At 39.3% G+C, this 18,122-nt stretch overlaps 1 protein-coding gene across 7 annotated transcripts in view; it reads right to left on the bottom strand.

The window, feature by feature from the left end:
• LOC130274181 (cingulin-like) overlaps nucleotides 1–18,122 on the bottom strand; it is a 419,288-nt gene that overhangs the window by 272,949 nt on the left and 128,217 nt on the right. For all 7 annotated transcript variants that reach the window (XM_056522196.1, XM_056522193.1, XM_056522192.1 and 4 more), the window contains 2 exons: nucleotides 16,463–16,747; nucleotides 5,824–6,070 (listed from right to left, as the gene is read on the bottom strand). In XM_056522196.1, coding sequence (XP_056378171.1) covers nucleotides 5,824–6,070; nucleotides 16,463–16,747 — 532 coding nt within the window. The remainder of the gene's footprint in view (nucleotides 1–5,823; nucleotides 6,071–16,462; nucleotides 16,748–18,122) is intronic.

Genomic DNA, 18,122 nt, shown 5'->3' with positions numbered 1-18,122 from the left:
GTGTTTGGTGATCTTACCGCACCGAAGTTTTCAGCCACTGTCATCCTTCATCGACTGTACGCAGGGAGAGGCGGCAGAGAAGGGGATGGCAGTCATGTGACAGGCGGTGAGACAGGGCTGACAGTAGAAGTGTGCGGCAGGATCTCATTGTGGGATTTCATTTCACGGCAGATCCAAGGTGTGACAGGCGGGGAGAGTTATTTACCTTGAATTAACAGCTCCCGGTGACGACAGAGAAATGTGCAAACCTGACGGCAGATAGAGCCACGCGAGGCGCCCGTATCTTACACGCCGGACGCTTTGTGGCTTTCTTCACACGAGCGAAAAAGTGTTTGAATTAAAACAAATTTGCAGCGATTATGCCTTTTTTTCCCCCAATGTGTTCAAGAATGTAATTATGTGACTGTGTGAGAAATATCCATGTTGTCTGTCTGTACAGTCACATTGTATCTACAGATGACAATCGCACTCCGAGATACTCAGAAAATCACAACGTGCCTTCATCTCAGGGTTCTTTTGCTATACAATGTTGGTTTTGTTACTATACGTAGTATCTTTGTGCCATTTTTATACATCCATGTATAGTTCTGTGATTGTGAATAATAGAGGGCACAATGCGAAACATGGAAATAAAGACTACAACGTACAGTATATAAAGGTTCATACAGACGGCCCAGCATAAAGGGGTCTTCTTTTTAATTTATATATTATTATGAGATAGGGGGAAAGAGAGAGTTAAAGAGAGAAAGAGAGATAATGCAATAGAATATGAGATAGATAGACAGATAGAAGATGGATAGACAGAATAGAAGATATATATATATATATATATATATATATATATATATATATATATATATATACAGATGCTGGATCCTAGATGATAGTCAAACAGACAGATAGATATTAGAGAGAGAGAGAGAAGGGAAAGAGAAATAGATAGATACATAGTTAGTAGATTGATAGATATAAACAGAGATAGATATGAGAGAGAGAGAGAGAGAGAGAGAGATAGAGAGAGAGAGAAAAGAGAAATAGATAGATATAGATAGATGGATGGATAGATAGATAGATATAGATGGATAGATCGATAGATCAATAGATAGATAGATACAGACAGAGATATAGATATTAGAGAGAGAAAATGAGAAAGATAGACACTATATAAAGACATAAATAGATAGGCAGATACCGTATAAGAGATATATATATAGATATAGATAGTTTGATAGTTTGATAGACAGATATGAGATAGATAGATATGAGATAGATAGATAGATAGATATGAGATTGATATGAGATAGATAGATAAATAGATAGATATGAGATAGATAGATATGAGATAGATATGAGATAGATAGATATGAGATAGATAGATGAATAGATAGATAGATAGATATTAGATAGAAAGATAGATATGAGATAGATAGATATAAGATAGATAGATAGATATATATGAGATAGATAGATATGGGATAGATAGATAGATAGATAGATAGATAGATAGATAGATAGATGGAACAAAAGGGATGACTGCAGCACTCCATAAGGTGAAAGAAAAAAGTGTCTTTATTCCATGAACAAAACTTGGTGCGACGTTTTGGTGTCCTCACAACACCATTCTCCATGGATAGATGAATAGATATGAGATAGATAGATAGATAAATTATAGATAGAAAGATAGATAGATAGATATGAGATGGATAAATAGATATGAGATAGATAGATAAATGATAGATAGATATGAGATAGATAGATAGATATGAGATAGATAGATAGATATGAGATGGATAGATATATATGAGATAGATAGATATGAGATAGATAGATAGATAGATATGAGATAGACAGATAGATATGAGATAGATAGATAGATAGATAGATATGCGATGGATAGATAGATAGATATGAGATAGATAGATGGATAGATAGATATGGGATAGATATGAGATAGAAAGATAGATAGATAGATAGATATGAGATAGATAGATGGATAGATAGATATGAGATAGATATGAGATAGAAAGATAGATATGAGATAGATAGATAGATAGATATGAGATAGATAGATATGAGATAGAAAGATAGATATGAGATAGATAGATATGAGATAGAAAGATAGATATTAGATAGATAGATATGAGATAGATAGATATGAGATAGAAAGATAGATATGAGATAGATAGATATGAGATAGAAAGATAGATATGAGATAGATAGATAGATAGATATGAGATAGATAGATATGAGATAGATATGAGATAGATAGATAGATAGATATGAGATAGATAGATAGATATGAGATGGATAGATATATATGAGATAGATAGATATGAGATAGATAGATAGATAGATAGATAGATATGAGATAGATAGATAGATAGATAGATATGAGATGGATAGATAGATAGATAGATAGATATGAGATAGATAGATGGATAGATAGATATGAGATAGATATGAGATAGAAAGATAGATAGATAGATATGAGATAGATAGATGGATAGATAGATATGAGATAGATATGAGATAGAAAGATAGATATGAGATAGATAGATAGATAGATAGATAGATATGAGATAGATAGATATGAGATAGAAAGATAGATATGAGATAGATAGATATGAGATAGAAAGATAGATATGAGATAGATAGATAGATAGATAGATATGAGATAGATAGATATGAGATAGATATGAGATAGATAGATAGATAGATAGATAGATAGATAGATAGATATGAGATAGATAGATGGATAGATAGATGGATAGATAGATATGAGATAGATATGAGATAGAAAGATAGATATGAGATAGATAGATAGATAGATAGATATGAGATAGATAGATATGAGATAGAAAGATAGATATGAGATAGATAGATATGAGATAGAAAGATAGATATGAGATAGATAGATAGATAGATAGATAGATATGAGATAGATATGAGATAGATATGAGATAGATAGATAGATACATAAAGTACAGCTAATGAGATATAAGAACAGATATAACAGAGAAAGAATTTGATAGATAGATAGATGATATATACCAATAACAATATTAGTAATATTATAACAATACAATGTGTGTTTTGATAACTCTTGAGAAAGCATGGACTGAACGCTACAGAATTGACAATAAGGCTGTGCTGCTTGTATTGTACATAGCGATGCAGCAGAGTTGAATTTGTCATTTAACCGTTTCCTTGGTGCACCCCTGTAACATGCTGAGTTAAGCTACATTCACACCAGACAGATTTGCTTCAGAAATCTCTGTCCCTGTCCTATTGGTATGAATGGAGCTTGTAGTACTCCACACACATGCTGCAGTAACAGACCCTTTTCAGCCGCAAAAAAAACAAAAACACAGTCACGTGTGAACATACTCTTAAAACGAAGGAGGAGGATTACTTGCGGCCTTATGGAAAACCCACAGATAAGAAACAGATTGTGATGCCAGAAGCAGCTGTGCCACATAACAAGCTCAGCGCGGCTGCATCTGTAATAACCCGGCCATTTCTTGTGTCTGGTGCCTTCTATTTCTACTATAAGTGAAGAGCCCCACTTATTTATTGGCTATAGGAGAGGGTGTGTGTTCTCTCATTTCCATCTCTATAGTGTATGTGTGTACATGTGCTTCATATGCAGCATTAGTCGATGGCTGCTGCTAATAACAAAATACAGCTCCCATCACCCCCAGCCAGTCACGCTCATATATAATGGGAATCGCACTTGAGCGACAGCCAGGGCACTGAGATCTGCTAACTCCCAATTTATGATAAAACAAAGGAAGATCAATCTCCGGGGAGCCTGCATGTGTTTTTCCACTTTCTTCTTCAGAACCAAAACTATTTTGATTTTGCTCAATTGTTTTAGTCACTTCTGGCAAACGGCAAAATAATGATGATAAACAGTTATGAATGCGGCGAAAAAATAAATAAATACGAGCCATGAATCGCTCTGTAATGGGATCTTTGTGTTGAGCATTTGTCTAGTGATCTCACGTCTGAAACCACAAGTCCCAGTATAAAAAAAATAAAATAATAAAAAAAAGAATAGATACATGAAATAAAGAAAGAAAGAAAGAAAGAAAATAAACAAAATAGAAACCTGGAGCGGAAAGGCTATTTACAAAAAGTAACTATTTCATGGGTCAACTAATGGAACATAACCTGAAAAAATGTCCCTGATTTAAATTGGTGAACATATATATATATAAATTTATATCAGTGTTTCCCAACCAGCGTGACTCCAGCTGTTGCTAAACTGCAACTTCCAGCATGCCCGGACAGCCTTTGGCTGTCCGGGCATGCTGGGAGTTGTAGTTTAGCAACAGCTGGAGGAACCCGGGTTGGGAAACACTGATATATATATATATATATATATATATATATATATTATAGTTCTCGGAATTCTATGAATATGTAACATCCAAGCCAGACAGCACCTATCAGTACAAGCTGATAAGGACAACAGGACTGTAATAGAACTGTTGCTAAACTACAACCTCCAGCATGCCTTTGGCTGTCCGGGCATGCTGGGAGTTGTAGTTTAGCAACAGCTGGAGGCACCCTAGTTGGGAAACACTGATAAATATATATATATATATATATATATATATATATATTATAGTTCTCGGAATTCTATGAATATGTAACATCCGGGCCAGACAGCACCTATCAGTACAAGCTGATAAGGACAATAGGACTGTAATAGAACTGTTGCTAAATTACAACCTCCAGCATGCCTTGGGCTGTCCGGGCATGCTGGGAGTTGTAGTTTAGCAACAGCTGGAGGCACTCTGATTGGGAAATACTGATTATATATATATATATATATATATATATATATTATATTTTATAGTTCTCAGAATTCTATGAATATGTAACATCTGGGCCGGACAGCACCTATCAGTACAAGCTGATAAATACAATAGGACTGTAATGGGATCTTTGAGCATTTGTCTAGTGATCTCACGTCTGAAACCACAAGTCCCAGTATTAAAAAAAAATAAAAAATAAAAATAAAAATAGATACATGAAATAAATAAATAAATAAATAAATAAAATAAACGAAATAGAAACCTGGAGCGGAAAGGCTATTTACAAAAAGTAACTATTTCATGGTTCAACTAATGGAACATAACCTGAAAAAAATTCACTGATTTAAATTATTGAACAAAAAACTGTGACATATATATATATATATATATATATATATATATATATATAAATGGAGAATCGAGGAGAAGCACCATGAAGAGGATTCTACTTTCCTTGGATAGATAGCTATATATATATATATATATATATATATATATATATCAGTGTTTCCCAACCAGGGTGCCTCCAGCTGTTGCAAAACTGCAACTCCCAGCATGCCCGAACAGCCAAAGGCTGTCCGGGCATGCTGGGAGTTGTAGTTTTGCAACAGCTGGAGGCACCCTGGTTGGAAAACACTGATATATACAATATATATATTATATATATATATATATATATATATATATATATATATATATAAAATAGTTCTCGAAATTCTATGAATATGTAACATCCAGGCCAGACAGCACCTATCAGTACAAGCTGATAAGGACATTAGGACTGTATCCAGGAGGCATCTGAGGTCATCAGGGCTGAGATATGAAGTGCGCACGTGTGAATACGATATGAAGTGTGCACGTGTGAATACGATATGAAGTGTGCACGTGTGAATACGCCTCGCACTGAGCACGTGAACACTTTTGCATTAAAGGTGTGCGTTTTAGCGGACGTGACCTCGCGCGTAGGGCCGCCGCACACTGCCCCCTTCAGCACTGTTACCTGTTTCCCTGTACAGCTTATGCACGTCTTGCAGTTCCACACCGAGGTCCTTTATCTCGGCTCTGAGCGCGCCGTTCTCCTTCTCCTTTTGATTCGTTTTTTTCTCAGCATCCTCGATTCTCTCTTCCAGTTTCTTGACCGCACCGCCAAGGTGCTCTGCCTCCGCCGCCTTTTCTTTGATACCTTCTCTTGCCTGCAGGAGATCGGCTTCCGATTTTCGCAGAAGGTCATCTCTTTTGCTTATTGCCTGTAAAGATGACACGTTAAAAAAAAATAAAAAAAATAGATGGATAAAAACATGACACCAATGCTACGGACAGCCAAAAATCACACACAAGCACATAAGACACAAAAAAAAAATACTTATTTGACACAACACATCCTTGTTTGTACTACGTCTATTAGAACACATCAAAAAACAAATGCAAAATCGGTGGCATTGCGCTGAAATATTTTAAATGAAATATTTTAAAGCCGAAAATGAAGGAATTGGTGCTGAGTTTTGCAAAAGATATAATTTTACGCTTCTACAGTACATGTACAGACACGACACACACAGAAGCAGCTTATACCCTAGTGTATAGACTCTGACTATACGTGTGCGGCTGTATTTATATTTTTATTTTGGGCAGTGGCGCAGACCACACACGTGAAGGACGTATAAATCTATATGTAGATAACACCCTGACTTGGATAGATATGGTTCATGTAACGGAGCACACATGGTGTTCTCATACTGTACTATATTTTGAGCTTCAAATTGTTCCCCCGGGGCTGCAGTGGTGGTTGAGGAATTGTTTATTTATTTCTGCCCGCACTCGCAGGTGCCTCGGTGGATGCAGCAAGTCCGCTATTCATTATGGAAGCATGCCAGACGGTATGGACGTACCTAAGCAAATAAACAATCCTACCCTGCAGCACCAGTCTCTAAGACAGTGTTTTCTGAGCAGTGTGTCTCCAGCTGTTTAAAAACTGCAACTCCCAGCATGCCCGGACAGCCGATTTTGTGCAGGAAAAAAGGAGCCAAAGCCAGAAATAGATTAAAAAATAGAAAATATATGCAAGAAAGGGTTATACTTCTCCTTCCTACTGGATCTGCAGCATTTCTGCAACGCATGTTTCTAGCTTAAATGGGTTATCCAGGAAAAACTTTTTTTTATCTATCAACTGGCTCCAGAAAGTTAAACAGATTTGTAAATTACTTCTATAAAAAAATATTAATCCTTTCAGTACTTATGAGCTTCTGAAGTTAAGGTTGTTCTTTTCTAAGTGCTCTCTGATGACACGTGTCTCGGGAACCACCCAATTTAGAAGCAAATTCCCATAGCAAACCTCCTCTAAACTGGACGGTTCCCGAGACACGTGTCATCATAGAGCACTTAGAGAGAAAAGAACAACCTTAACCTCAGAAGCTCATAAGTACTGAAAGGATTAAGATTTTTTAATAGAAGTAATTTACAAATCTCAGTAAACAAAGAACAAAGGTGCCCTGCACTCACCACTTAAATCCAGGCAATCCTGCTCCCATCTCAGGTCATGGCTCGAACACGGAGGACATGGACAGTGGAGCGCTCAGAGGCGACTGCCGGCGGTTTCACGCATAGGAATGCGCTTCATCTGGCCTCCGAAGCGCATTCCTATGCGTGAAACCGCCAGCAGTCGCCTCTGAGCGCTCCACTGTCCATGTCCTCCGTGTTCGAGCCATGACCTGAGATGGGAGCAGGATTGCCTGGATTTAAGTGGTGAGTGCAGGGCACCTTTGTTCTTTGTTTACTGCTATTTGGTGACTGCGGTCTTTATTGTCCTAGCACCTCCGCTGCCAGGATACGATTTCCAGACTAGCGGGACGCCGTCTTCATCTCGTGGTCTTAGGAGGTTTAAGGTATCGGTTCCACTTCCCTTTTCTTTGTTACTATTAATTTACAAATCTGTTTAACTTTCTGGAGCCAGTTGATATATAAAAAAAAAAGTTTTTTCCTGGAATACCCCTTTAAGGGCTTATTAACACGGGCGAATTTGCTAGTGAACTCTCAGGGGGCTTATCGACGCAAATTTGAATGGGGGCAGGACATCAGATTTTTGGCAGCGGAATTTCCCCGCAGGCTCTATTGAAGTCAGTGGGGTCTGCGGCTTATTTGCTCCAGCAGTCACAAATCTGCTGTGGAGAGCCCACCCTCATTCAAATTCAGAGGGAAAAACAACCTGCGAGTTTGCTTGCAAATTCGCTTGTGTGAATGTGCCCTAAGAGCAGGGCTCAAGTCCTGCAGGAACATGTGGGAACTGAGTTCCTGCACTTTTCCCCAGCAGGAACAACGTTCCCATTAGCAGGTATCCTGCAGGACCAGCCCTTCAGTGGAAGAGTTCCCACACTTTTTTTTCTCAGTACTTGACCCCTGCCTAAGAGTATGTCTACACAAGACTGAAATGCTGCAGTCTTTTTGCAGATTTTCAAAGTTAAGTTCAACAGGAAAGTCAACATCTGAAAAGAATCTGCAACAAATCTGCAGCATTTCAGTCCACTGTGAACATACTCCTAGGGTATGCAAGACTGAAATGCTACAGATTTGTTATGGAATTTCCTAATTAGCTTTAATAGGGAAGTCAAAATATGCAACAAATTTGCAGCAAAGCTGTCATGTGTGAATATATCCTTTGCCTAATAAAAACAAAAAGAAAGCATATACAGTGGTACCTCAAGTTACAATATTAATTGGTTCCAGGACGACCATTGTATGTTGAAACCATCGTATGTTGAGACCAGAACTCTATGGAAACCTGGTAATTGGTTCTGAAGCCCCAAAATGTCATCCAAAAATAGGAAAAAGTGCGGATTAAGTAGATAACTAATGCAGATAAAGCAAATCCTTACATATAAAAGTAATAAAGATCTGCTGGGAGGTGTAAATCACTGTCTATGTCAGTGTTTCCCAACCAGGGTGCCTCCAGATGTTGCAAAACTACAACTCCCAGCATGCCCGGGAGTTGTAGTTTTGCAACAGTTGGAGGGACCCTCTTTGGGAAACACTGGTCTATGTAGAGGACAGGAGCTTCTCCAGGGTCCTGTACATAACACGCAATGTCCTAAAAAAAGGAAAAGGGAGCCGCCCTCACCTGATGTCCAAAGGAGCAGCTAACCCTGGCACAGGTAAAGAGTACAGAACATGTAATACCTCCCTGTACTGTAGGGGGCTCTACCAGACACCAGTCAGTGCATACACTTCAGTATTACAGGGGTTTTACCAGTGAAATATCCATTCTGATTGGTCGATTCTTCCAGCCATTGACACATTTCACAGATTCCAAAGCATTGTATGTTGGGTCTGGTTTCAAGTTACAATGGTCCAGAAAAGACCATTGTAATGTTCAAACTATTGTATGTTGAGGCCATTGTAAGTTGAGGGATCACTGTATATCTGTCAGCTTGCAAGGCTTTTTGAAAGCCTCTAAATCAAACCATCTGAAAGCAAAACTCCAAATGTTCTTAATCCTCTTCATTTCAGCTATGGATCAACTCAGGGGTTAGGGTTAGATGAAGGAGTGATATTTAAAGGGGTACTCCGGTGAAAACCTTTTTTCTTTTAAATTCACTGGTGGCAGAAAGTTAAACATATTTGTAAATTACTTCTATTAAAAAATCTTAATCCTTCCAGTACTTATTAGCTGCTGAATGCTACAGAGGAAATTCCTTTCTTTTTGGAACACTGATGACATCACAAGCACAGTGCTCTCTGCTGACATATCTGTCCTTTTTAGCAACCATGTATAGCAGATGTATGCTAAGGGCAGCATGGTGGCTCAGTGGTTAGCACTGCTGCCTTGCAGTGCTGGGGACTTGGGATCAAATCCCACTAAGGACAACAATAAATAAAGCGTTGTTATTATTATTATTATTATTATTATTATAATAACGTCAGCAGAGAGAACTGTGCTCGTGATGTCATCAGAGAGCATTCCAAAAAGAAAAGGATTTCCTCTGTAGTATTCAGCAGCTAATAAGTACAGGAAGGATTAAGATTTTTTAATAGAAGTAATTTACAAATATGTTTAACTTTCTGCCACCAGTTGATTTAAAAGAAAAAAGGTTTTCACCGGACTAACCCTTTAACTTGTCTGGTCTCCTTTTAGCAGGCTGGGCAGTTGTAGATACTGTATGGCTATGTTCACACTACGGAATGTCCGCACAGAGAATCTCCGTGCGGACATTCTGCAAACTGCATAAACATGCCGGAGCTAGGACCGCACAGGAATGCGCCGTCTCATAGATAGCTATGCAGTCTGTGTAGAGTCCGTAGAAAGAATTAACATGTTCATTCATATGCAGACACGAAAAAAGGAATTTCCATGCTGGAAACATCTGGCACAGAAATTCCACTGTGTGCAAAGAGCAGAAGAATTACAACAGGACTCCGCTGCAGCGGAATCTCTGTGCTGAATTCAAATGTGGAATCCGGCACGGAAATTCCGATGTGTGAAAGCAGGGAATGCTCTGACATCAAATCAGGGTGACGGAGACAAACGTGATGCCTGCTGTACATATGTAATAGACTAATTATACTTTACACTAGATCTAATAAAATAGTAGGCAGTGTTGGGTTTATTTTTATTTTTTTTTTACATTTATTATCCCTTTTACAAGACAGATTGGGGTTCTCCAGTGGAAATTTTTTTTTTTCAAATCAACTGGTGCCATAAAATTAAACAGATTTGTAAATTACTTCTATTAAAAAATCTTAAACCCTCAAGTACTTATCAGCTGCTGTATGCTACAGATATACTACAGAGAAATCTGTGAAGTTCTTTCCAGTCTGACCACAGTGCTCTCTGCTGACACCTCTGTCCGTGTCAGGAACTGTCCAGAGCAGGAAAGGTTTTCTATGGGAATTTGCTTCTAATCTGGACAGTTCCAGACATGGAAAGAGGTGTCAGCAGAGAGCACTGTGGTCAGACTGGAAAGAAATTCATAAATTTCTCTGTAGTAAACGGCAGCTGATAAGTACTGGAAGGATTCAGATTTTGAAATAGAAGTCATTAACAAATCTGTTTAACTTTCTGGCACCAGTTGATTTGAAAACATTTGCTTTCCACTTGTTCCCACCAGAGTTCCCCTTTAAAGGGGTACTCCCGTGGAAAACTTTTTTTTTTAAATCAACTGGTGCCAGAAAGTTAAACAGATTTGTAAATCACTTCTATTAAAAAATCTTAATCCTTCCTGTACTTTTTAGGGGCTGTATACTAAAGAGAAATCCAAAAGAAATGCATTTCCTCTTATGTCATGACCACAGTGCTCTCTGCTGACCTCTGCTGTCCATTTTAGGAACTGTCCAGAGCAGCATATGTTTGCTATGGAGATTTTCTCCTGCTCTGGACAGTTCCTAAAATGGACAGCAGAGGTCAGCAGAGAGCACTGTGGTCATGACATCAGAGGAAATGCATTTCTTTTTTGGATTTCTCTTTAGTATACAGCCCCTAAAAAGTATTGGAAGGATTAAGATTTTTTAATAGAAGTGATTTAAAAATCTGTTTAACTTTCAAATCTGTTTAACTTTAAAGGGGTACTCCGGTGGAAAACTTTTTTTTATTTTATTTTTTATTTTTAATTAGCTGGTGCCAGAAAGTTAAACAGATTTGTAAATCACTTCTATTAAAAAATCTTAATCCTTCCAGTACTTTTTAGGGGCTGTATACTAAAGAGAAATCCAAAAAAGAAGTTCATTTCCTCTGATGTCATGACCACAGTGCTCTCTGCTGACCTCCGCTGTCCATTTTAGGAACTGTCCAGAGCAGCATATGTTTGCTATGGGGATTTTCTCCTGCTCTGGACAGTTCCTAAAATGGACAGCAGAGGTCAGCAGAGAGCACTGTGGTCATGACATCAGAGGAAATGTCATGATTTTTCTTTATCCCCTAAAATATCCCCTAAAAAGTACTGGAAGGATTGAGATTTTTTAATGGAAGTGATTTACAAATCTGTTTAACTTTCTGGCACCAGCTGATTTAAAAAAAAATTAAAAAGTTTTCCACGGGAGTACCCCTTTAAGCATACACTTTCATTACAAAAAAAAAGAAAAATAAATAAATAAGAAACTAGTAAAAAAAAAACAAAAACAAAAAAACAAACAAACAGAGAAATGCTATAGAAAAAGTCATTAGCAAGAAGATAAAAATCCACAGAAACTACATGATTCCGGCTTGCTTCAATAATCACTCAAAGACCTATCATTTTTCTTTTTTCTTTTTCCTACTTGCCATGTTGAATACTGAACAAGTGAAAATTTCATTTTAGGAATCGTTCAAAATGTTTTCTTTTTAATTCTTTTTTTTCTCCGGGCTGTAATTAGTTTAATCTGCTTTTGCTTTATTGTAATATTTCATTGGCGTAGGTTTTTATTCAAATCAATTAATATTTTGTACTCATCATGACTGACTGGTATTTATTGGCGTGTTGCCACACCTTGATTCTCTATCACATTCAATCATGGCTCTTTTAATCTGAATATTTAGTACTCTTTCATGTCTTAATTACAGCAAATTGCACACAGTTGGCACCATTTCTTGAAATTAATCCCAGAGTACTTTGTTTCTGTCAAGCAGTCAAAGCCCCGGAGAATAATAGTAAATGTTATTGCAGATCTAAATTTAAACGACTGTCTATCTATTTAACACAAGCCTTTAATTATTCGTGAAATTCGTTTTTTGTTGTTTTTTTTTTTCTTTTTTCGGTTTAAATGTTAAACATCCTTCATTGACGGCGGTAAATTGCTGGCCATGGCAAATAAAAATAGATTGGGTATGGGAGAAAAAAAAAGAAATATGAATGTGTTTGAGCTTTGGCACTGTCCCTTCTCTGTTATTACAATTATCTTTATTGTTGTTATTAATGGTGTGATATTTTAACGTGCACTTATGGTTATTTGGGTTAAACGTGTATTGGAGTGTCTTCTTTTTCACTCGCATCTTGTGAAGCGCCGTTAAGACCGTGCTAAAAAGTTGTGATAAATTGTGCAAATAGACAAGTTATAGGATTTACTTTGATGCGCATTAAGGGTGTTGGGTATGTTCTTGGGAGCCATGGTATTTATTTATTTATTCATCTTAAAAATAATAAATAAAATAGAAAACAAAATGATGAAGGCTGACCAAGATCTCAAAACCATATAAACCATTGGTCTCCACACTGTGGATCTATAGATGGTGCTAAACTACAACTGCAAGCATGATTGGACAGCCAATAAATGAATGAATGAATGAATGAATGAATAAAAAAAATTATTAAAGCTGACCAAGATCTTCTCAAAAACATCTAAACCCTTGGTCTCCAAACTGCGCACCTCTAGATGTCGCAAAATTACAACTTCCAGCATGCCCGGACAGCCGTTGGCTGTCCGGGCATGCTAGAAGTTGTAGTTTTGCAACATACAGAAGGCCAAAGTTTAAAGGGGTACTCCCTCCCTAGACATCTTACCCCTTATCGAAAGGATAGAGGATAAGATATCTGATTTCGAGGGGTCTGGCTGCTGGGACTCCTCGCGATCACCAGGCTGGCACCCGGGCATTCTAAACAATTATGTTAAGAATGTCAGGTTTGGGTGGCCGTTACGTCACACCATGCCCCCTCCATTCATGCCCATGGGGGAAAGCGTGACAAATGACCAACAACGCGTTTCGGGTGCATCCCCTTCATCAGCTTGATATACCAATCTGATAAAGGGTATGCACCCGAAATGCGTAATTGGTTTTACCATCTAGAATAAAAATTAATAATTTTCCTCTTCTCTCTGACTGGTCACTGGAAATGCGGCGCCTGACAAGGGGGATTTTCTTTGTCTTCACTGTCCATATGCCTTTGCGGTCTGGTTGTGTCTGAATTTCCACAATCCAATGGCCAAGCAGTGCTCCAGTTGACACACACCGCTTACCCAAAGTAGAGGTTTCAATGTGTATCTAGTTTCCTCTCCAGGTAATCGGTATACATGCACCCCCACCCCCGTCCCTCCCCCACCACTCAAGAGGCCACAGGGAACACCTAGTGCATTGCTCGGGAACTAATTTTCCTCCTCTGCTATTAGTCCCTAGATGACTATATTCGGGCTGCTGAATTGAATTGGACTGATGCCTATCTGAGGCTGGATACATCAGAGGTTTTGTGAGCTAAAATTTTGTCAGGATAGGCCACCAATGTCTGATTGTTGGGGGATCAGGCCACAGAGGCCCCACAGATCAGCTGATTCTTGGGGGTGCTGAGTGTTGGCACCCTGTGGATCAGCGACTGATGACCTATCTGACTGATATGCCAGCAATCACTTTTGCCTGGAGACTCCTTTAACACTGTAGTAGTATGGACCTCTGCTGGCCTGATGAAAACTACACAGTGGAGCTTCAGGCAACAAGATATTACAGCTTGTGCCACAGAGTCATAATCAGAGCGGACATGACCTCCTGGGGGGTCAGTATTCCCAAGCTACATGTTGACCTACCCCACTTATGACCTACTTTTTGCTTTAAAGGGGTATTCCGGCTATATACATCTTATCCCCTATCCAAAGGTATGATCGTAGGGGTCCGAGACGGGGACGTGACACCACATCCCCTCCATTCATGTCTATGGGAGGGGGCGTGACAGCCGTCACGCCCCCTCCCATTGACATGAATGGAGGGGGCGATCATACATTGTATCCTCTATCCTTTGGAAAGGGGATAACATGTACCAAGCCGTAATACCCCTTTAATGTTTATTCTTAGCAGGGAGAGAAGTAAGTGAGGAAAAAAAAAAAAAAACACTGAGTAGACAGGTAGCACAGAGAGGAATTTTATGGAAACCACTTATAAATACAATTCCCTTCTCTAAGTTTTAGCAGCACAGAGTTGAAGCCAGAGATTCTGGGCAGTGACATACAAATAAGAACTGAGTGAATCACCTTTAGCCTCCATCCACTTTCCCATTATCCCATGAGCATATGCCTGCAGCTTAAACATAACTTTTTAAATCCACAGCTTGAGCACCATGTGAACCCTGACTAAATACAATTCCTGCACAAACCAGCTGTCACAAGAAGAAGCCTCTGCTCTTTTTTTTCTACTCTACACCAAAGATAAAGAGTCATTGAAGGAAATCACCTACTTTATTAAGTAAGTAAAAACCGATATTTATACATATTCTTCATTTCTGATTGTGGATTATTTACATCCTATATTCTCCACATGGTTATAGAGGTGGTTATCTCGCCTGGGAATTTAGAGATGGGGCACTTAGACATATTTTAAAGCAGCCACGTGGACTGAAGGAACTCTTGTCAGGAGCGGATTCAATAACCTTTATGGGAGAGAATTCTAGGCATGTTATGTGACCTGTGCAGAAGACAATGTACCGAAATTATCAGCAAAGAGGCTACATGTTTTGGGCATCTGAAGTCTATGAATGGCGAACAGCACCTCAGTAGCCTACACATTCATACGAAGACATAGGAAGTAAAATGCCCTGCCGCCACTGAATGATGTATAACGGAGGTATGCTTATAAACTTAGTTGTTATTTTATTATTACAACAAGGTGGCTCAGTGGTTGGCAATGTTGGCTTGCTGCTGGGGGTCCTGGGTTAAAACCCCACCAAGGACAACAGCTGCAAAAAATGTGTATGTTCTCTCTGTGTTTGTCTGGGTTTCCTCCAGGTACTCTGGTTTCCTTCCACACTTTAAAACATACTGATAGGTTTAGATTATGAGCCCCAATGGAACAGGGACCAATTTGAGTGTACAGCTCTTCAGAATCTGTGTGCGCTATATAAAGAATTAGTGGTAATAATATAAATATCACTCGCCAAAAATCCCTTAATTTTTCAATTCTGAAGATTTAAAGGAATTGGCTATTAGAACAAATCCTATCCATAGGAGTGCATATGTTATCCATACGAGAGGGGTTGTCCATCGATACTAGCAAGAATGGAGAACTGCTTTCTAAGGCCATGTTCACACATAGCATTGTGCTCAGGATTGAACCAAAACCAGAAGTGAAACAGACAAAGAAAAAGGTACAAATCATTTTATTATAAATTTTTGCTTCAGGTTTTGGTGTGAACATAGCCAAAAGCAACTCTCAACCAGAAGGACCTAAAAATAGCACGGTCCTCCTGCATTATCTGCTGCAACCACCTGTAGCAGCTACCAGTGATACACCTCATTGCCTGGGGTTTCAGCTTAAAGGGGTACTCCGCCCCTAGACATCTTATCCCCTATCCAAAGGATAGGGGATAAGATGTCTGATCGCGAATTTCTGTGCAGCATCCAGCGTTCGTTTAGAACCATGGGTGTGGGCGGCGGGGGTCAAGACATCACGGCCACGTCCCCTCGTGACGCCAAGCGCCCTCAATGCAAGTCTATGGGAGGGGACGTGGCTGCCGCCACGCCCCCTCCCATAGACTTGCATTGAGGGGGCGTGGCATGATGTCATGAGGGGCGTGGTCATGACATCACGGCCCCCGCCAACAAAATATTCCGAACGCTGGGGCAGCAGTGTACCACCAGGAGCAATGCTCCCCAGTCTGCAAAGGAGGCACTAACAAGAACAAATATATTTTCTATTATAACATATGAAAGTCATAGATAATGCGCCATGGGCTTCATAAAATACATTCCTTGACACATACCTGCTCTTTCTTCATACAAACGGCATTGGAATCCTTCAGTTCTGCCTCCAGCTGAGCCACTGTCTGTTCTAATCGAACAAGTTCTCCTTTGTGCTTCTGCTGGCCTGTCAGGATTTCCAGATGCAGGGAACGTAAGGTCTTTTCTAGCTCTTCAGTTTCATGTGCATACTTCCTCTGCTGGTCAAGTGCTTTTCCAGCTTCAGCGTTCTGGCGTTCAATAATTTGCTGACACCCCTCTACCTTTGCTGTCTTTTCACAGACTTGCCTTCGTAGGTCCTCTATCTCCTATATAGAGCAGAAAAGTCACAATGTCATGTAGAACAGTTCTGACATGTAAATCATTTTATCAAGGATTTATCTGAATGCTAGCATGCTGTTGTGTTCCATATAAAATGTCAAGTGATCATTTATAGTTCGCTACTTAGCATTGGTGAGAGAGAGGAAGGAAAGGAAAAGGAAAAGGAAAAAGGAAAAGGAAAAAAGGGAAAGGGAAAGGAAAAAGGAAAAGGAAAAGGGAAAGGAAAAAGGAAAAGGAAAAAGGAAAAAAGGAAAAGGGAAAAGGGAAAGGAAAAAGGAAAAGGGAAAAGGTAAAGGAAAAAGGAAAAGGGAAAAGGAAAAAGGGAAAAAGGAAAAGGGAAAAAGGAAAAGGGAAAGGAAAAAGGAAAAGGGAAAAAGAAAAGGATAAGGGAAAAAGGAAAGGAAAAGGGGAAAGGGAAAGGAAAAAGGGAAAAGGAAAAGGGAAAAAGAAAAAGGAAAAAGAAAAAGGGAAAAGGAAAGAAAGAAGAGTAAAATGTATGATTCAGTGACATAACAGATCTTGTCAAGATGGGGGTAATCAGAACAGGGTATAATCCCCAGAATTTGGTCCCAGAGCACACGCTACCAAAGATGTGTGTATGATATTACAATCTAAGTAAATTACTGAAGGATAAATGTATCTTTCTTGAAAACAAATGCATTAAACTTGTTGAAATCCAACCAGGGTCGGCTCCACCTATAAGCAAACTAGACAGCCGCTTAGAGCCCCACTTTGATGGGAGCGCTGCTCTGCCTGCCGCAAGAATGTTTTTGCACACTGTCTCCAGGTCCTGACACAACCGCTCCTGGGCAAGACCATGTGATTGTACAGGGCTCAGGTCCTGCAAGACTGACCCTAGAATTGTGCTCACCCCCATCCTCTGCCTCCATTCACAACTGGCCTACTAGATGATGGAGGTATAGGACCTGTGATGATGTCACCATCATGTGACCAGTAATATGTTGGGGGTGGAGCTGAGCCATGCAGGATAGGAGAGATGGTTGCTGAAGGACCTTTGGTGATGCTGTGGAAGAGGCGGGGCTGAGCTGGAGTGGAGGTCACATGTCCCCCCAGTAGTAAGGAAATTACATGAGGAGGAGGTTTGTTACAGTGTGTCACCCCAGTAGTAAGGCGATAACATGAGGAGGAGGGTTGTAACAGTGTGCCACCACAATAGTAAGGAGATTACACAAGGAGAAGGTTTGTTACAGTGTGTCACCTCAGTAGTAAGGTGATAACATGAGGAGGAGGTTTGTTACAGTGTGTCACCTCAGTAGTAAGGCGATAACATAAGGAGGGGGTTTGCTACAGTGTGTCACCCCAGTAGTAAGGAGAATACATGAGGGGAGGTTTGTTACAGTG

The sequence above is a fragment of the Hyla sarda genome, chromosome 5, assembly GCF_029499605.1.
Source record: "Hyla sarda isolate aHylSar1 chromosome 5, aHylSar1.hap1, whole genome shotgun sequence".
In the NCBI taxonomy this organism is placed as follows: Eukaryota; Metazoa; Chordata; class Amphibia; order Anura; family Hylidae; genus Hyla; species Hyla sarda.
Note: the sequence above shows the minus strand (reverse complement) of the source record. Positions and strands in the feature narration are given on the sequence as shown.